We start from the raw sequence: 20,229 nt of genomic DNA, 5'->3' as shown, positions 1-20,229 counted from the left end.
CAGAGCCTTTTGGTCACTAACAACTTCCCCTCACCCCTTGACAAGGTAGTTGCAGTAGTAACCCACCCTTTCTGCCTCGCACAACAGCGAAAAAGTCGCTGTCAAGGTCGTCAAGGCTCAACGGTGATGCGGCGTTGCACATGACGTTGCTTTCTTCTAATGGACCAATGCATGGAACTATGACGGTGGCTTAGTTATGCTGCCTGGAGAGGGTCGACAGACAATGGCTTAGACGGCCAGGCAGTCTATTCCTGCAGCCTCGTGTATCTTCTCTTTGCTGAGAACCACTCATATTGCTGAACACCAACCTGACTATTGATGGTCATACTGACCGTGACACTTGTTGGCGAGGATGCATCTTTGGTTTGAAGAAGCGGGGCCGCTGTTGGCATTCGAGGCAGTCAGAACAGAGGATGAAAAGACGGGTGTGGACTAAAAGAGGCACCACACTTGGCCAGAGCTTCCGGAGCCTAAGGAAGGGATGTCTTGGTTTAGCTTGCAAACATTCCGACTGGACCATTCTTTTACTCTAGAGGCTATAGTGCCCCGTTTTGCCCAGATCAGATTTGCTGCGGACTGGATATGTCAGATGTCAATTAATTTAACAGCCTAATAAACTAACCACGAAGTGAAGCTGGAGTTGCATTTCGCACACGGAGCACTCTCCGAAGTGCTCTCGTTTTAGGGATAGTGTCAACATTTAGCATCCTAAAGCTTAATCAACTGATTTGATTGCACAAATTTTACCCGACGGAAATCCCGATCATTGGTAGACTTGACACTTTCGCCAAACCTTTTTCTTATCACGCCAATAGAACTGCATCATGTGTAATAATAATATAAATATTAATCTGGACTCTGGTCTTCATTCCAGACGAGGGCCGACACTCGCCCGGAAGCGAAGTATTGTAATTAATTCTCTTTCCTGTCAGCAGATCAATTGGGGGAGTCTCATCATCAGCTGATGCTCCCTCTCGTCCTCTCGATAAGCAGTGACCACTGCGTAGTGATGCACAACGCCTCTCCAATCATCAACCACATCACCTGAACCTCATTAGGCTGACTACCTCACATCAGCAACCTGTTGAACAGATCATCGTGCAGAATCACCTTGGGCCCCGCCTCTGCCTCCATTTTTTTCTTCCCTTTCCCCCCTCCCGTCTCCATAGTCCATTCATTCCGAGACCATTAGCCTCCACCGGTCCGGATCGGGGCTGATCTAAGTAGCGACCAAAAAAAGTTATCAGGCAGGCTATCCACCGAACGGCGACGCTAAGAGCCTTGGAAGGGGTTGGCACGGAGATCCGGCAGGAATATTCACGAGCACCTTTGGCTAAAGCCACGGGCATATTTGCCCATGATTATTGATTGGTGCCTGTCTAAGTTCTAGAAGACACTGCTCGGTCCGGGCGACAAATCCTTCGCTGCGGCAAAGGATTGTAGTCTACTGCGCTAAATGATATGAGGCCGACCTCCCTTCTCATTGTGCGTGGTAGGATTTGAGACCACGTTCACCACGTTTGATCTCCAGGATCTGTGGCGTGGTGTTGGATGAGATTGTCCGCGCCACCGTCTAGATATCCATACTTGAACCATCCGTCAAGAGGATCCCATCATGATTGTTTACCCTTTTGAAATTGGCGCATTTACTGATATTTGGTTCTGGTGGATCGACTATCTTTAAGAAAGGAGCCCCCGCCTCTTATTTTTCTCGTATTCAGAGCTTTTTTTTGGTCCACAGTAGGTAATGTTCACGCACTGTGTCTCCTCTGTAAACTAAAAATTTATCCGACCATGCTCATCACTTCCTTTTTACGTTTGTTTTTCTTTCTCTCGTCAGAGCTCCTTATAGGGATTCCCGCATTATTAAGCTCTGGGCTGCACCGGAGCCTGACTGCCAAGCCGCGGCCGGTTCAGATCCGCCTTGACGATAAGCTTCAGCTCCAGGTCCGAGGCCGCAGCCGCGGCGGTGAAAATGGACACCGTCTGCCTCCATTCCTGCTGCCATTGACTTTTTCGCCGCAATTACTTGGCTTATTGGTGGACTTTTGATGATGAAACTCAAACCAGTCCTGTTTCTGATTGGTTGGCTTGTCTTACCCATTTGGGCAATCTCGGTGATTAACCCTCGAGAATGCTAAACACCTAGTAAGTACTTAGTAGATGGACAGGTCGTAAGAGGGTGAGACCCTTACCTACTTACTACTATAGGATGTTTACTCGATCAAAATCTCTCATTGCACAGAGCTGTGCAAGAAGTTCGATGATTCTCCGGGAAGTTTGAGACTATGCCGACTGAAGGAATCATTCAGTCTGTCTCGTTTGCCTTCAGCCTCATTCCTCTTTGAGCCCTCCCCCCCTCTGCCCATTCGCTCAGGCACCGACGAGTCTCTACCCCTGCGCCTCGCAACACGTGGGGCCAATTGCAACGAGCGCAGGCCTCACTTTCTCCCCGTCGCCCGCTGCATATTAGTACTTAGTGGCGAACGCTATGCCTAGCAGGTCAAGTAGATGGCTTAGTATAGTAATCAGAAGCGAGTAATCCATGCGCGATGCCGAGTCCCGATACGTACGGATCCCGAGTCTGGCCGCGCCGTAAGGCAGACCCATTTTGTTTTTTTTTTTTTTTTCGAATCTATTTTTCTTATTTTCTTGTCTACTGACGAAAAGGATAAATTGCATGCCTCGGGACAAGACAATGAGATTGACACCTAATGTATGCGACAGGAGTGGAAGCGCGAGACAAGATGCAGGCATCTTTCATTATTGCACATTGTGTTCGGCCGGACGACATTCCTGCAACCAATCAGCTTTACTCCGAGCCAATGATTGACATCTAAAGTAACAGTCTAGACTGTCGTAGACGAGGATTTGCGGCGCAGTCGTTGTACATCTGTCCTGACGCTACGTGATGGAGTCGCTACGGAGAACGGAGACCAGCCAAGTCCTTAGAGTCCGGCGTTTAAGAAACTGAGTGGGGGTGAGGGGGGCGGAGGAAGGAGGAGAAGAAAGGAAGTACTCCGTATGTAGACGGTCTTTTGGCTAGCGTTCGGAATGGCTGTCCCCCGTCAATAGCTTATGACGGGTGCTATCGACCCTTTGGCTAACTACTCCGACTTAGGACGTACTAGTGTTATTGGTACCTACAGAGATGGTCCGCACACCGTAGATTGCCATAACTATGACCAGTTAGTCAGTGGTAGCTTACCTACTTCTTACTAATGTGGGTAAGTCACTAAATGAAGCAAAGAAGTATGTATGTACGCGTATATATGTATGTATGCATGTGCTCGACAACATTTCATATCACAAGGGCGGTGCATCGTCAATCAGTCAGTCAGTCAGGATGATGTATGTCGATGGGGGGTAGTGACTGGACTGGACTGGACTACGGAGTACAGGAGGCTATAATTATCCGATGCAAACCAATAATGATGCATACTATAGGATGATCGCGTCGATAACTTTCCCATTCCCCCAAGGGCCTTTTTTGGTTTACAGCCAGAATACATACTAGTGTGGGCTGCCATGGAGCCAGAGAGGGAAGCATTGACCCCAGCAAGTGCCAAGCTGGCCCCTGCCATGCAAGCAATCAGGCCTTCCCCTACAGTGACTCTGTTGAGTTAAGCCTGGCTGCAGCCCGGATGGACCGGCGCGCTGTAAGGTCCGATACCATACCATACGCCTCCAGTCACGGCCAATCCAAGCCGGCCGGCCGTTCGATCGACGTCGGCAAGCGAGATCGATTCCGCGTCTCAGACAACAACCCAAGAGTTAGTTACTGCTGCTGCTGCTAAACTAGTGTAGTTATTCTCTCTCTCTCTCTCTCTCTGCCTGAGAGCAGTCACAGCCGGTGCGCCCGCCGCCTCTTCAGTGTCACGCTGGACTCACCCTAAATGGTGCCACGGGCAAGCAAAGTACCTCCCCTAAAGGACGTACCCCAGGTAAGCTTACTCCTTGCTTACCACGCCTTAATCCTGACTGAAGAAATGCCTAACCGTTTTCATCCACTGAGTCAGTCAGGTACCAGCTCGAGCCAGCTTTTAACCTACGTAGGGCTTAAAAAGTAATATCTAAGCAACTGTGTGAAAAGCTTCATGAATATTTTCATTGTTCAAGACATCCTTGGTTTCTTACCCACCGTGGATAGCGAGTGCAATTTCCCTCACATTTTTCCCCCCTCCTCCTCCCAGCCTCGGGGACCATTTGCCAAACTTACCAGGGATACCAACCAGCCTACTGAGAAAACCCCTCAGCTGGACGGAACCTGCTCAAGGTTGCCTACTAATGCCCAACTATCACACCCTCTACCAGACTGTCGGGTCCATGGTGTAGTATTCGCGCTGCGAGAATCAGCCGGTGGCCTGCACTGATTGTCCCAGTTAATCTAATTTATTTTTTTGGTCTCTTCTCGCACTCGCACAACTGGGGCTGCTGCTGCTGCATGGAGGCAGCCGGATTCCTGTCTCATCCCTCTCTTTCCGATCCATGTTCGTTGGGGTCATTCGTCTTCCCTCGTCTGTTCGTCTGTTTTTTGACTCCGGAGTACTCTCGACCACCAACCCCCTCTCCTCCTCTGCCTTCCAGTAGAGGTTATGGAGCCGCTCAAGAGACGGCATAAATTTAGAGTAACACTAGATACTTACTACTCCTAACTTCGGACTGATACTAACTAACTAAACTATCAACTAGGAGTAGTTTTGAACACGGTCATGCAGAATGCCTCACCCACCATCCATACTCGTTTAGTTGACTTGCCTTACTTTCTAACCACCTCATCATTATTACTGACTTGGTAAATTGTTGACTTGACCTTCTTGGCTAAAGGAAACCCACGGAGGAGTCATTCCCTTCCTTCCTTCGGTCCAGTCCTCGGACCACCCCCGGAGAACCCATGGTTTCTCCCCATTGCTAAGCATCTCTCAACCTCTGGTTCACCCGACTTTTCTTTTCACTAAGTAGGGAAAGAGAAAATGCCAACCATCTACACGATCGCTAGAAACCAAAACCCACCCCACACATCGTAGCAATACCAACGAGACATATCTCTCTCTCTCTCTCTCTCTCTCTCTCTCTCTCTCTCCCGTCATAGCAATTTCTCTTTGTTTCCCTTCTCGGTGATCTCCGTGCAAGTATCCACTTCGGAAAACAAGGCTAACCCCCCCGTTCTCGACCTTGTTTCGCAACTTGGCCCTTCTTTGTTCTCGACATACCCTAGGTTGTATCCAGAATTGGCGCGGGAGGGGAGAGCCCCAGATAGATACATCCGTCTTTTTGTCTAGTCTAATTATTGCTTGCCAATAACCCAAGGATGCTTGCCTACCTAGTTACCCTCTCTCGTAGTGGAGACCAAAAACAGGTAGACAAGAGACTGCGACAAGAAACTGTGACAAGGCCAGCCGGCCGGCCGACCGACCGACCGACCGCGACCCAGGATTGAGCACCGAATGGATTCGGTTAGTAACCGTGGGTTTTGATCTCATTTGTTTCAGGCAATTTCCTTATAAGGTACTCCGTAGCGTGTTAGTAGTAGTATGTATCTAGATAGTTTTAGTTGGACATGGATGTACACACGGGCAAGGCCCCGCGTGCTGCTGCTTTGCTGTGCGGAGCAAAAAAAGAGCGATCGTCACTTTCCAACTAACTAACTACTTACTAGTTTAGTTAAACAATGCTCAACATCGGTTATTGTAAGTACCTATCCTATATTTTGTTGTGATATGATTGTCGTGTTTGTATACGAAACCATAGCAGACAGGATTATTATTATCGATTCTAGTGCAGAGTAAATAATTAGTAACTAACTAACTAGCTGGATATGTACCCTCCGACCGAGGTAAGTAACTACTGCGAGTCTGCGACAAACAATGACAAATACTACCTACCTTCTTCTTCTCCTGCTTCTTCCTTCCACTTCCCCGGTCTGCCCTCTTCTTGGCCTCTCTTTCTATTCGCTTGCCATAATGAAAATATCCGGGGGTCGGTAGGTAACTACTACGTATCATCTAACTACTACTATACCTATTAATACTACTACTTACGGTAGTATCCATATCGAGCACGACGAAAACTGCGACGTAAGGAGAAACGAATACCAAGATATTCGACTTACCCCTTCTTCAGCCAACTTGATCCTTCATCAATAGTACATTATGTAAAGAAGATATATACACAATACAACATACATAAGTAGATGATTTATGTCCCCTCTATCGACATAAACTATGAAGTAGTAGTCACATGCATCCAGCTTGGTACTTCCACTACGTAGAGAAACTAGGTATGTAGGTATGTCGCAGTACATTTACATGTGAGAAGGTACATACATAAGTATACTTCCATCTTGTGTACCCCTTTCCCTTCCCCCTCTTTCTCACTACAGCCAGCAGCATACATAAGTAGCGTAACATAACATAAACATACTAATGAGTTATTCAAATCTAACCCAGTAAATGCATTGTAACTAAACCACACTTCCCCCCTTTCTTCTTCTTCCCCGTACCGGAAAAGTATTAGTAGTAGTAGTAGTAGTAGTAGTAGTAGTAGTAGTAGTAGTAGTAGTAGTAGTAGGAAGAGCATACTTACTTACCGGTTCGAGATTCCGGTGCAGGCAGGCGGATACACACACACACACACACACCTCGACCCAACATACACACACACAGTGCCCACATGCAACTCTACAACTATGCATCATTCGAACCAGACTGCATGGCTGGCAGACAGGTAGGCAGGTAGGTAGGTAGACAGGGTCCTACTAAATGGAGAATCATCGGTGATACTCCTACCCCTACTGCTACTCCTATGTACAATATCACTCAAACCAAGTTATGTACTATGCAAGTAATTCATGTCTGTCTCAAACCTACCATGCAACATAAATGAAATGGAATGACCCTCAGATAGATATATCTCCTCGGAGAAAGCACCCACCCCCTTTATCCATAACTACTTACAGTACATACTTGGCTCTCAGATAAGAACTCAGCAGACACAGCCAAGCATCGCAAGCATCAAAACCAGCAACAGCAACAATAGCAACGCCTAAGAAAGGGATAGGGGATATGTAGGGTACGATACATACATATTTACCTCACGCGCGAGTCATGAGAAAACAGGAAAAACCCTACAGAGTGCAGATCATTTCTCTGAAGGAGAGGTAAGAAGAAGAAGAATTAGGAAACAGGTTAGTTAGAATCAGATTACTCCCAGGAGAGACTTTATTCTGAATCAGATTGGAAAAAAAAACTGAATCGAAGGGGAAAAGTTAAAGTTACATCACACTACACAGAACACAGAATCTTTGTCTTTTCGGGATTTGAAAATTAGGGAATATGTTGGGTTTGGAATGCTAGGTTTATGTATGTGTATATGTGGTGATTTTGACTTGGCTGGGCTTTAGGTGATTGGAATGTTTGGATTGGAGATCGGTCTTTGGCGGGGTTTGGCCATGCGTTTCGAGTGTAGGTGCTTGATTGGGGTTGGGATGGAATAGGACTGCTTCGGTGGAATGTGTATACTTTTTTGTCTGCTCTATCGTTGTATTTGTTTTCGACTTTGATAATTTACTATTCTGCTATTCTGGTTGGGAAGTCTTGTTGGTCATTTAGATGGAGAAGAGGGTTATTATGTCCGTTATGCCCGAGGGAGGTTCCTTGGCGGTGTATGGTATTGTATATGTGTTATGTATGGCGTATGGTTTCGTGTACTGGTATGTATTGATCTGTACGGGTGATGGGCAGACGATTTCTTGATGAAAGGCATAGTTGTGATATTATGATTATCTGAATAGTATTATAGCTTGTTTGTTTGCTTCCTCAGGATGGTGCATGGTGTGGCTGATGTACACGTTGGTAGATCATGTATAATACTGCTCGATATATATTTTGTACTATATAATGTTCGGATAGTATATAGTATACTATCTAGGATCAAGTTGAGTTATTTCTGTAGTGAAACATGGTCAGGATCAAGCCAAAGTACTGGCTTCTAAGTTTAAGAGTTATTTACTTCATTCAGCAGGTATCTACTTGTTGGACCTTCAGGTATCGACTAATAGTAGTAATTGAGTATACTAGAGGTATTCACAGATCCCATGCTGCTGTCCTCTGCCATCCTAAGCAAAGCCATACTCCTGGACTTTATTACCGCACACTAAAGCCCCGCGAGCTACTAGCATGGAATCTTCATGCACGCCATTTTCGTCGTCTATTTTCTCGCTAGCAGGAGCCAGACAGCCCCGAGGGTAGCCGGCGTTGTCCAAGTGACTAGTATCATTGACGATCAGACCATGCACAAAAGCTCCTGGGGTTAGCTGAGATAATGTGCACCATGTACCTCTAAACGTGTACACTGACTGAAGGATAATCCGTAGACACAGCAGGACTTATTGGCCCTGCTGTGTTGTACTGCAATACCACGTTGAGATGATATTGTACCACATCCATGTCATCCTGCAGGTCATTGAGATACTGGCTCGTTAGCCGGACTCACTGAGTTGAGGACTATGGGAAGGGATGTGCTGATTACTGTGAAAGAGATGCAGAGAGGCTTAGTTGTCGATGGGCTGCTCACCCTGTGAGAGTGTCTCCGACTGCATCATGACGTTCATCTGGCGGGGGACGCTGATGACCTGGAGTAGTCTCCTCGCTGCTTCTCGACCGATTTTCTTCAACCTTCTAAGCATTCACCTTGTTGTACCATGTCAGCGCGGCGTGGCTGATCGTCACTTGACCTCTCTTGCGTAGTAGAACTTAATCTCATCGAGAAAACTATATGCAGCAACTATTAAAGTTAGACCAATTCTTTGATCACAGCAGTAATTGCAGAGAAAATTGCTCACATAATGATGACATTGCCAAAGCCAAATGAGCGCCTTGCAGGAGTGAAGCCTTAAGGCGTCCCATTATAAGCCTTGAGAAATATAAGCTTGTCCGCAGCAAGACTCTCATGCACTGACAAAGTCATTTGTGACAGATTAATATATTGTGGCTTGCCTTAACTCGTATCCTTGAATCCTTCGCTCATGAATAAAAAGTGTTGCCATGAGGAAGTAGACGACCACTCTGATAGTGCAATGGCCGATAAGCTGGCTCTCGGGCCACCTCTCGGAAGGCCCCTGAAAACTGATAGTGCAGTTAATCGAAGACGATTAAAAGTTGCTGCGGGTTCGAGGTTCACTGTAGCCAATTATACAGCGGCAAGTTGCTATCGTGGATGCTGTATTGACCGCTCCAATATCTCCATGCCTCTCGATGAAGTATTTGGCCATGGCTGAGGGAATCCGATAGCAAATAATAGATAGGAAGTGGAAGACAATATGTGAGTAGCTTCGCCGCTTGTCTATTACTAACTGGACATGAACCTTACATACCATATGAATATGTAATGTAGACTAACCATAACGGGACAGTTGGCTAGTACTATTGCTACTACACTTTTCTCATGTGGGATGGTAATAGCGTCTTACCTTAGGCTCTTGTTTCCCATCCTTTTTCTCTTAGTATCTACCCTTCGAGGGTGTGTTATGAATGATTATATTCAGATCCAGTGTACATAGGCTATGTCTTTTTGCCAGAATAATCTAACTTTGGGGCAAGTGTAACGGAGCTGAAGATGTTGACTTGTCTGTCATAATTCTGCTACAACAGGTCTGGGGTTGGATGGTGCTTTACTGGTATGCTATGTCATGATCTTGTGTATTATGGAGTTTGCTATGAGGGAAAGTTATATCGAGAGTTGCTGATGGCCGTCGAACAGTTGGGATAGGGTCAGCGATATATCCACCACGCATATGTCTACACGAATCTAGGTGCCTAGTCGTCACTTATACACTACACTATATAGTGATTCAATGACTTGGTATTGCCTCATGTTGCAAGTCTTGGTGGAACTACATCCATGCATGTGCATGCTTTTATTAACTATCTGAGGTGCAATAAATCCATCAGGCTACCACAACGCCCGTCCGTTAAGCAATCTTCCCCAACCCCAGATACATCCTGCATATCCTGCCATTTTACTCCATATCCGAACCCGCCCTAGACACGACCATCTTGGTAAACCGCCCCGTATGAAGGTAGCCAAACATAGTATGCTTGACTTCAGTCAATGTGCATACCGGTAGCGAATTCGCAGCTGAGCGAGGTTAGCAGCATTCATCATAGACTGACACGAGGGCACCTACGGGTCCGTCGCATACTGAACGTTGCAGTGTTCCCACTCAGGATCGCGTACAAGAATCCCCCGGAACCGCACAGCATCCTCGATGGAGCAGAAGCGGAAGACGACGTTACGGGCCTAGTAAAATTAGTATGCTAAGCACGAGAGGGATAAAGGAAGGAAACTCACATCTCCAGGCACATATGAGTCCAGGATCTTCTCAACCTTGCGACCACTGCCACAGGCCATGTTGTACAGCTGCGCCATGCTGGCATTCATGTCGACTCCGACAGCTCTCACGGCGCGAGTCGAGCCAACAGACAGATTGAAAGAAAGCTGGGAGCTGACCACGTCAACCTCCTTGCCCATCTCCACGAACACGGTGATCCTTCTTTCTCTGTCAAGGTCGATGCCATTCGGATACTTGTCGTAGAAGGCCTGGCATGCTTCATGTTCACAAAAGAGGATATGAGCAGTTCCGTTGCCATGGACGTGGACACTTTCGATATTGCCACCGTGCACAAGCGACAGAACCTTAGCAGGGGTGCACCAGGTAGCAGGCAAGCCTCGGAGGATGATACGGCGGACACGAGAAGCTAAAACAAGTCATGTAAGTCAGTTAATCCTCGGAAGATAGGATATAATATATGATACCTGGCTTGTCACGAGCAGCAGGGGTGCCCCAGCTCTTAAAAGTAGTAAGATTCTCACGGTCCTCTACCTCACTGGCGTCACCTGAAGCTATAGCTTCCGAACCACGAGGACCAGCACTGATAGTAGCAGCAGCATTGTAGTCCTGGGGCTTGGAGTCACCAAAAGCACTGGACACTCCAGCCTTGGGGGTCTCGGGCTTCGCTCCAGATTCTTCGGCATCAGGCTTGATACTCCACTCGTCGTCATAAGTATTCTGACCGGAAGGTGCTACAGACAACAATAACATCAGATATGTCGCGTCTCAGCTTCACAATGGCTGTGGTCGCATGATACTTACCAAAAACATCAGCATCATCACGAGACGCGATGGTATCGCGGCCCCAAGCATCAGCACGAGACTCGGGACGACTCATTGAAGTACTGGCCTTCTCACTGGACGCGTCGACAGCAACAGTAGGAGTGCCATAAGTCTTTGGCAGCTTCAAGGAGCGAGCAGCAGCCATGAAGCTGACCGTGTCGTCCACATCGGCGACAGGGAACGTCTTGGTATTTTCCTTGTCCTCCATGGTGTTGCTTAATGAAGAAGATAATGGAGAAGAAGGGAGAGAGCAAGTGGAAAGGAAAGTGTCGACGGGAGGTATCGACGAAGAAGACTGAGATGGAAAATGAGGAGCAGAGGATGGGCGAATTTTGTTTTCGTCGACAGTGAAGTGCGTGGCTTCGTTACCTGAACGACGAAGAGGGGGTTCCTGTTCAGGTCTAGCAGTCAGCCCAGCGAGAAGACTCTCACCGTGCTATGGTAAATTACAACAAGACGTATTGAATGGGCAAAAAGCCTGATACAAGACAAACAGCAGGAAAGAGAGAGACTGACCGAGAGGTGCGTCTTGGGAGCATGTCGGCTCTCTTCGAGACCGAAAGACGTCTTCTCCATGAATGTTCCGACGACACCGTAGATAATACTGGTGACCCTGCTGGCAAATTCCATTGTAGGAACCGTACCCTTGTCCATGATAACTGGGAAGATTGAGAAACGTTTGAGATGGGATACTAGGAGATATGTAGGTGTCTAACAAGAGGGAAGATGGTTGTAGGAGGAAGGATTCTAGGCAACAGATGAAAAGAAAGATGAACCAGCAACTGCAAAGGAAGCCTGACAAAGGAATAAGAGGGGCTAGCATATTACAATATAAATAGCATATTAGGGAATAACACTTGAGGCCTAATATGATTGGCAAGTCCCGCCAAAATAGCTTGTGACCGCGGTGATCTCGACGGTGAATGGCAGTTCGAGGGCGTTTTTGTAATACAGATCTACAAGCATCATTGTCCCATCCAATGTGGTTTCGAAATGTGATATATGTGGATTGCACTATGTCCATGGACGTCTATAGATGATATTTATGTACCCATAACTCGTGGCCTATACAGTAAAGTCAAAATTGCGATATGCATGCAGGAAAATCCACACATTGATCGAAATCCCTTATGAAGGTACTTCTATCTCCTCATATCCCTTCTGGCCCTCTTTGCGATGCTCGATGATGACTTGAAGTCCCGGGCGTCCGCAAAAGCCATCTTTGCCTGCAACCCGATCAACGAGTTGAAATGACCCATTCCCCTCTTCATGTTCATCAGGGATCCAGACCTTCTCCTGAGATATCTGGCCGGGGACTTCGGTTCGCCGAGGATTGAACCAAGGCATACCCACGAAATGGTTGAGAATATCATGGATCCAAGAGTACAGCTTCTCGAACCGCCGCGTAGTCCCTAACCAGGAAAGGGTGCGGGTGTCGTACGCAACCCGGACATATGGATTGATATAGATCCCCGTGTCCGTAATCTTCTCTGGGTCCGGCTGAGGCTTCTGAATATCGGCATGGATAAGACAGCACTCGGAAGCTTCCCAGAACGTATCGTGCGACGCCCGGAACCGAGCAGGTGATTTGTCCTCTCCAGACAGCTGAGGCTGTATATCCATGACCGACAAATCTGTATCACGCTGGAATAACCGTGCGTCGAATGCTACCATTCCTCCCCAGCAACTCCGCACCCGCACCGCATCTTTCTGAGCTAGTACGTCCTGGCGGCTCTCACCTTTTCCAGCGCTGGTGAACCACGGGAAGAAAGGCACGCCCACGCCAAAGCCCTGCAGATCACGCGTCGCATAAGTATCATAAAATTTGAATGGGTTGATGAAATCCACGGCGCACGCGGCCCGATATTGAGCAACGCCATCATCCGTGGCATTTGTGGAGAACAGAAGCTGGAGCGCATCCACCGGGTTAAATGCAACGTCGTTCAGGTAGAGCAGCTTGTCGTAGCGCACTCCCGGCTGGTCGTCCAGCGGTTTTAGAGCTCGGTTCCGCACCTCCGCCAGGTACTCGATACGTTTGATCCGCCTTGAACCGCCGGGAACGGCAACTGTCGGTAAGTCGGCCAGATCCAGATGCTGCTCGAAAACAATGGACTTCTGACACGTGGCCCGATCTGCCAGATCTTGAAGCGCACTCTCTCCATCGCGACCGCTGTCGTTCTCATATATGCTCAAGAAAACATTGTCTTCTCCGAGCAGATCGATCAGCTCAAGCACACTGTCCCCCCAATGTCCTCGTGCTAGATCACCATCAGGGTCATATAAGCTCGCTGCGATGAAAACTTTCTCATTGCGGATGTTGCCTCGGCCAGATTTCGTTGACTGAGACACCGCATTCCGAAGCGACAAGTAATGTGGCGGCGGCTGGGTATAGGAGGGCCGGAATATGGAGGTCAGGACGATGAGAAGGAATATAACGCCGATAACAGCAGAAACATAGTTGCAGATGCGGCGGAATAAAGAACGACGATAGCGACCGGAGTACCTCGACCCCGAAGGCTTCAAGTGACGATAACCGGCATAAGTTGATGAGAAGAGTCGCGACCACAGGGGCACTCTCCTGGAATCATCTGGATAATAGTAGCCAATAGACATGACAAACAGATCTTGACAGGCAAGTCGTAGCAATCACTTTGCTCAGCCCATGCCTAGGATACAATGGATCATAGAAAACCAGAGGCAGGCCAGCAACCAGACAAACAAACCATCCTCTTTTCCCCAAACTTTGCCTCGCCAGGCCACGGGGTTTTCCCCTTTGCCACCAAGGGGAGCGCACGCCTGCTTATGTCATCGGAGGAAAAGGAGTCTCCCCGCTCACGTGCTTTGCCGGCCATCGTGGAATTGGCCATTGTGGGAGGGACTCCCTGCAGGGAACCCCAGACCACATGGGGGGATGTGTCTAAAGAAGTCTCAAAACCATACCAGTGAGAAGTGAGTTTACTGATAACGGCCGGGAACCCCGGGGGATTTCTACCAGGCCTACCTTCTTTTAACAGTAAGTAGTACCAGACAATTGCCCCATAGTTACCTTCCGACCGGCCTTATCGTCGTGCTTCTAATCGCCCCGTAGTCTCCGATTACCCCACTCACCCAGAGTCATAGCTGTCATAGGCCAAACCCTGTACCGCAGACGGTGAGGATCTCCCTGCGACCGCATACCTATTCGAGTACCTGTGGCCCAGGTCAATCCGGATGTTGGCCTTAGCTCGGAGTGTCTACTACTAGTATGGCGTCGCTGGCAGCCCCAATCAATATGACGTAGGCCATTTTGGCTACAAGAGACCTCTGCTCTTCCTCACATCATCCATCTCTGGTTCTCCTTTCTCCTTCAAGAACTTCGTATTTGTTCCTTTGGAATAACTCCATCTCATCCCTATCCTTCCTTTCCAATTACCCTCCCTCAATTACCCTTCTCCAACTCGAAACTGTCTAACGGGTTGAGGATCTCACAGACATTGCCAAAGCGTCCTCTTCACGGAACCAGACGGCAATCATGACCAAGTTCACTTTCGCCAATTCCTCCGAGAAAGTACCCGGTGATGGGATCCTCCCCGCCCAGTTCTCCATCAGAGCGGCCCCTCAAACAGATGCCTGGTCCAAACCTCCATCCACAGACACATTCACTGCGCCAATTCTATACCGGAGTGTTCCGTTGAAGTCGTTCAAACGGGTCAGAGTCGCCTTCAACGCAGTCTGGCAGCAAAACTATGACCAGGGTGGACTCATCCTTGTCCTCAACGGTGCGGGAGGCACTCGGAAATGGGTCAAGACAGGCATCGAACTCACCCGTGGCCGACCTCACCTGAGTACCGTCACCAAAGACAACTGGGCGGACTGGAGTCTGCAGCCTGTCCCGTCAGGAGGTGGAGCGGCGACACTAGAGCTGGTCCGAGAGCCAGACAACAGCCTGTGGATTTATCTTGTGGAAGGCATCCAGAAATCCCCTCTCCGGGAAGTCACCTGGGTGTTCGAGGAACCGGATGTTCAAGACCTCTGGGTTGGGCTCTATGCAGCACGGCCTTCGAAAGAGGGGGAGGACCTGGTGGTGAACTTTGGCCATCTGATACTCGACACGTCAGATTAATGGATGTCTTGTGTGCAAATGTATTTTATGCATAATGTCCATGGTGGCCATGTCATCTAGATCTTGTCCTGAGTCGATTGGCAGTCCCTATAATGTTGATACTTCGGATGATGGATTCAGGCATCCTACCTGAAAAGAATGGTACAATGCAATCTCAGTCCCAGACCGTAAGAATACGTACTGCTGAAGTTGCAAGCTTGTAGTAGCAGTCCTCGATGTGTGCTGGATAAGTAGTATTCGAGTGTCACCGAGAATGATTGCCAATCATAACTGAGATCCGGCTATCTGCCAGCTCCATTACCGTCACTGGTTCGATCCCCAGAAGCACCGACCACCACCATCATGGATGACTGAATGCATAGATAGGTAATACGCCAGCTGTTATTGGGGCATGGATTTCTGCAAACCAGATCACATGAAATAACACCAGCATAGGGCGTCACTCATGGCCAGCATATTCACATTTTCTCGAGAACCGAGCTCATGGCCTATCTGCCGGGTTGGAGATGAGGGATTAAAATCCAAAGAGGGGGTGGAAGAGGGGAGCAGGGTAACTAATAGTATCTGGTCTATATGCAAGAACTGCAGCCCATATGAACCGGTCCGACTCGAAGCGAACAGAAAAGAAAAAGAAGTCGCAATTGAAGAATCTTGACCAACCGCAAGAAAACTCCGTGTGCAACCTATACGAGGAAGAAAACAACGCTAAGCTTTACCACAGCGGTGTCGTACAGTGGGCAGTGTACCCATTCCGGAGGGTTGCGAACCGGACTTGAAGCCCAATACAATATCTTTACCCGTTTGAGTAAGTGGGTGGATCGTTAAAGTTCGGCTCGAGTCTTCCGTGAACACGACCGACCAGAAAAATATCGCATTAATTTCCTGCGGCTTTCGCGCCTTCTTGTCAATATTCATTGTGGAGTTTCGCACCCCTCGAAAGTGTCGAATCTCCTATCCAGGATGGTCTTACCCAGATGATCCGGTGATTGTTATTACTCACACGGGATGATCGTTGCTCGAGGGGTAAGAGTAAGACTGTAGGCAGCGGAGACTATGCATCACCCCGTGACCGACGGATGATGACCAGGAGCGGTTGTTCCCGAGTCATCCAGCATCGGCTGTGCCATTTCCCCCAATCATGCGATGGGGCCGGGATTCCTCAAAAACGATTACGCAGAGTCTTTGCTGAGCAATCAGATAATTCCGGGATCCCTGATTTCTTTCGTTGGCGTGATTACAATTACTCTGTGTCTCCATAAGACATTCAAAGTGTGGGTGAGAAATGTGAGAGAATGGAGTAGTATTATTACGCTGTGCAAGAGTATACTAGCATTACTACTACTACAGTAGTAGTAGTACGGTGTTGGATCAGTCAGGTTCGGCCTGCAAGGGGGAAGCGTGGATGATGCGCGCCTTCATTCTTCTTACGAGCAGAATGTCAGGCGGTCTGAAAGGAACAGTATAAAAAGGGCAGCAGTATATATGCTTATGCTGCACATACTCTTTGTTCTCTTGTTTTATTATATCTTCTTCAACACAAGAACTACTACATTGTAATAAAAGCCGAATAATATAAAATCCATCTTATTGTTTGTACCAGGCTTCCCTTTTTCCGGGTCCGACCGCCGGACCAGGTGATCTTATCATATCTGATGTTCAGTTGCCCGCCTGCGTAGGATTCAGAATCCCGGTCGCCTTGCCACACTATCCTTCCCCCCCCCACCAACACCACCACGCTTTTTCCCTAGTGAACTCCTGCAGTCGAAGCCTTCTTTGCAGCAAGGCCCAGGGGTACATGCTCACTCGATCCTCCTCATTTCCCGCTTTCTATCCGTCTACAAACGAAACTCCCGCCCCTTCCCCGTCAATGGGTGCCCGTGGCCGAGGCACAAGCTTTGCAACCATCCAGCCCATCCGAAAGTCCCCTCGGTCTCATTCGACCAACGACTGGCGTGGGACAAAACAGAACATTGACAGCTCCGTTCGGACTATCTGGTGCAGCAATTCAGCGGGTGCCACACTACCCTTCTGGGCCACGGGCGTTTAGCCCATAGGCTAGGTCCTGGGCCTCCCACTTGGACTTGCATAAGTGCGGCCTGTCGATCGTGTCCAGTGGTGTGAATCATATCGGGGAGCCTGATTTGGGCTTGCAGACTCATAGCTGAGCCCCTTGGCCTCCGTCTTCCGGGCTGTACGCCAGATCTGGCGATCCACGCGTGCTGCGCATTCCGCTGCTTGATTTGGTGACCTAACTGATGCATGTGGTACCCAAACCTGGCTTCAGGGTGCTCCATCTTGCTAGTGTCTTTTGCTTTTTTCTTACCCTGCTTATTCTTTAGACTTTGATACCCCCTCTTCGTTGGCTAGTGCATTGCTTTTTCGTTTGGTGGATCTGGCTGGTACAGGTCGCAGATACCCTTTTACGTCCGCTTAGCCTTGCAATCGTCAGCCTGCTCCGTCCTTTTCATGCCTGCTACTTCGACATTGAAACTATCGGACTCAAACTGTTGCTTCATCTGCTGCCTTCACCACGACGAAGTATTTGACGACCTATCGCAATAAATGGACCCTGGTCATCTTATAGCTACCCAGCGATACCATCCATCAACGATTACGGCTCAGCCGCGATGCCCCTTCTTGACCACCGCTCAACAGTCTCATATGGTACCCTCGATCAAATGGATCAAGACAACAGGGAGGCGGAGGAGCGCCTCCTTCAGGCGGAATACGACCCTGAAGGGCATGATAGTGAAGTAGAATCCTCGGTGGATTCGGTTCAGGAGGGTGTTCGGAAGATTGAAGCGATCAATCTGACATGGACAACACGGTCGTTGATTATAGCATATGTCAGGTAAGCCTCATAAATCATTAGAATTTGTGTCCGCTCTCAATATCTTTCGCGGTTGCTAATGGTGTTGAAGCATCTTCCTCATGGCTTTCTGTACCTCGCTCGAAAGCCAAACCGTGATGTCCCTTTCGGCTTATGCCACCAGTGCTTTCAGCAAGCACTCCCTTATCTCTACGGTTCTTGTTGTTCAAAATGTGGTGAACGGTGAGCATACATCTCCCTTGGGGTTATTCTTATTCTCTGCTGATCCTCGTAGCTGTTATCAAGCCTCCTATGGCTAAGGTTGCCGACGTCTTCGGTCGGTTCGAAGCGTTCTGTGTCAGCATTCTCATATACGTTCTCGGATACATCCAAATGGCTGCGTCGACCAACGTTCAGACTTATGCCTCTGCGCAGATTTTCTACTCTGCCGGATCTACCGGCTTGCAAATACTTCAACAGGTGTTCATTGCTGACAGCAGCAGCCTATTGAACCGTGCGCTCCTGGCGCTTCTACCAGAGCTTCCATTCTTGGTCACGGTCTGGATTGGCCCGACTATTGCAAATGCAGTGCTTCAGCATACATCCTGGCGATGGGGTTATGGAATGTGGTCAATCCTCCTACCTGCCTCGTTTCTTCCGTTGGCACTTTCGCTATTGTTCAATCAACGCAAGGCTCGAAGACTGAACCTGATCAAGCCTAGACACCCTCATCGACGAGGTCTCCTTTCAATTATCCGCCACACTTGGTACGATCTTGACATGTTCGGTCTGATCTTGCTCTCGACAGCAGTGACTTTGATTTTGGTCCCTCTTACGCTTGCCTCCAACGCCAAGAATGGATGGAAGAATGGCAGCATCATCGCGATGATTGTGATTGGCATTCTCTGCCTTTTTGCGCTTCCCGCCTGGGAAACATCAAAGAAACTGGCCCCCAAGCCTCTGTTGTCCCTGCATCTACTCAAAGACCGAACAGCGCTCGCAGGGTGTACTCTGGCATTCTTCTATTTCAGTAAGACTCCACTTTCCCACAGATCCAGGTCCTCTGCTAATTCGTCTTAGTGGCGTTCTATTTCTCGGTTCAGCCTTACCTCTACTCTTACCTGCAGGTTGTTCAGGGCTATGATGTTGCCACAGCTGGCCGTGTGACCCAAACTTTTGCATTCACGTCGACTATTGCCGCCTTCATCGTGTCATTGCTCATTAAATATACACGCCGGTATCGGATCTATGTCACCTGCGGTTGCGTTATCTACATTGGTGGAATTCTGTTGATGTTGCTCTACCGTAAGGAAGGAAGCTCACCGGCGCAGATCTTGGGGACGCAGATCATTGTTGGCATGGGCGGCGGGCTCCTCAATGTTCCAGTGCAGTTGGGCGTTCAGGCCTCTGCTAGCCACCAAGAAGTTGCTGCAGCGACGGCAATGTTTTTGACTTCCATGGAGATGGGTGGGGCCGTTGGAGCGGCCATTTCAGGAGCCGTTTGGACACATCATATTCCGAGAAAGCTGCAACTCTACCTCCCTGACGAGTTCAAATCCGATGCAGGTGAAATCTTTGGGAAGTTGACCAAGGCATTGTCTTACCCGATGGGATCCCCCGTCCGGGTAGCGATTAATCGCGCATACCAGGAGACCATGAACAAGCTCCTGGTGTTGGCGTTCGTTGTCACGATCCCGCTGATCCCGCTCAGTCTATTGATGACGAATTACAAACTGGATAAGGTATGTGCTTGTGAAGATGGCGTTGATGTTGAACTAATTGATTAATGATGGAGTAGATGAGCGAGTCATCCGACCACGAGCCGATCCCAGTTGAAGATGAGGCTGAGCCTGAGGGGCGTGCGAAACGAACCTGACAGACCGCATTGGCGTTCATGTACCCTTCGCTTGAATCTGCCACATTGTACAAACACATACAGGGAGAGCATCCCGGTTAGATTGCAAGGGCACTCTGTTTTTATCTCGCCTGCTGTCAACCGTCGCAAACCCGCATGGGATAGAGAAAGGCGGTGTGGATAACCCCATGACTTGGGATTCTTCAAAAATGGACTGTGTACAATCCAAACTATATACTCTGATGATTGATTGGTTGCCATTTCTTTTCATGCTTTTGGATTGAGGCCGA

General features: G+C 48.6%; 5 protein-coding genes across 5 annotated transcripts; 2 read left to right on the top strand and 3 right to left on the bottom strand.

Moving 5' to 3' along the window:
• Positions 1 to 3,453: 3,453 nt before the first annotated feature.
• BO88DRAFT_51801 (uncharacterized protein) lies at positions 3,454 to 3,747 on the bottom strand. The gene has a single exon (XM_025712932.1). The coding sequence runs from the start codon at positions 3,679 to 3,681 to the stop codon at positions 3,514 to 3,516; it is 168 nt and encodes a 55-aa protein (XP_025562601.1). The 5' UTR covers positions 3,682 to 3,747; the 3' UTR covers positions 3,454 to 3,513.
• Positions 3,748 to 10,103: 6,356 nt separating this feature from the next.
• BO88DRAFT_453893 (uncharacterized protein) lies at positions 10,104 to 11,827 on the bottom strand (the record flags this gene model as incomplete). Its single annotated transcript, XM_025710772.1, has 6 exons — positions 10,104 to 10,137; positions 10,187 to 10,299; positions 10,351 to 10,757; positions 10,816 to 11,082; positions 11,153 to 11,564; positions 11,690 to 11,827. 6 exons carry the CDS (start codon positions 11,825 to 11,827, stop codon positions 10,104 to 10,106), a joined length of 1,371 nt encoding a protein of 456 aa, XP_025562600.1.
• Positions 11,828 to 12,058: 231 nt separating this feature from the next.
• BO88DRAFT_405149 (glycosyltransferase family 69 protein) lies at positions 12,059 to 14,133 on the bottom strand. Its single transcript, XM_025706803.1, has one exon. The coding sequence runs from the start codon at positions 13,784 to 13,786 to the stop codon at positions 12,302 to 12,304; it is 1,485 nt and encodes a 494-aa protein (XP_025562599.1). The 5' UTR covers positions 13,787 to 14,133; the 3' UTR covers positions 12,059 to 12,301.
• Positions 14,134 to 14,284: 151 nt separating this feature from the next.
• On the top strand, positions 14,285 to 15,627 carry BO88DRAFT_51700 (uncharacterized protein). The gene has a single exon (XM_025712931.1). It carries the CDS (start codon positions 14,685 to 14,687, stop codon positions 15,273 to 15,275), a length of 591 nt encoding a protein of 196 aa, XP_025562598.1. The 5' UTR covers positions 14,285 to 14,684; the 3' UTR covers positions 15,276 to 15,627.
• Positions 15,628 to 17,736: 2,109 nt separating this feature from the next.
• Positions 17,737 to 20,144, top strand: mirC (siderochrome-iron transporter MirC). Its single transcript, XM_025712930.1, has 5 exons — positions 17,737 to 18,126; positions 18,197 to 18,327; positions 18,380 to 19,114; positions 19,165 to 19,826; positions 19,883 to 20,144. Exons 1-5 carry the CDS (start codon positions 17,903 to 17,905, stop codon positions 19,958 to 19,960), a joined length of 1,830 nt encoding a protein of 609 aa, XP_025562597.1. The 5' UTR covers positions 17,737 to 17,902; the 3' UTR covers positions 19,961 to 20,144.
• Positions 20,145 to 20,229: the final 85 nt, after the last annotated feature.

Source organism: Aspergillus vadensis, assembly GCF_003184925.1.
Source record: "Aspergillus vadensis CBS 113365 unplaced genomic scaffold BO88scaffold_12, whole genome shotgun sequence".
NCBI classification, from domain to species: domain Eukaryota; kingdom Fungi; phylum Ascomycota; class Eurotiomycetes; order Eurotiales; family Aspergillaceae; genus Aspergillus; species Aspergillus vadensis.
Note: the sequence above shows the minus strand (reverse complement) of the source record. Positions and strands in the feature narration are given on the sequence as shown.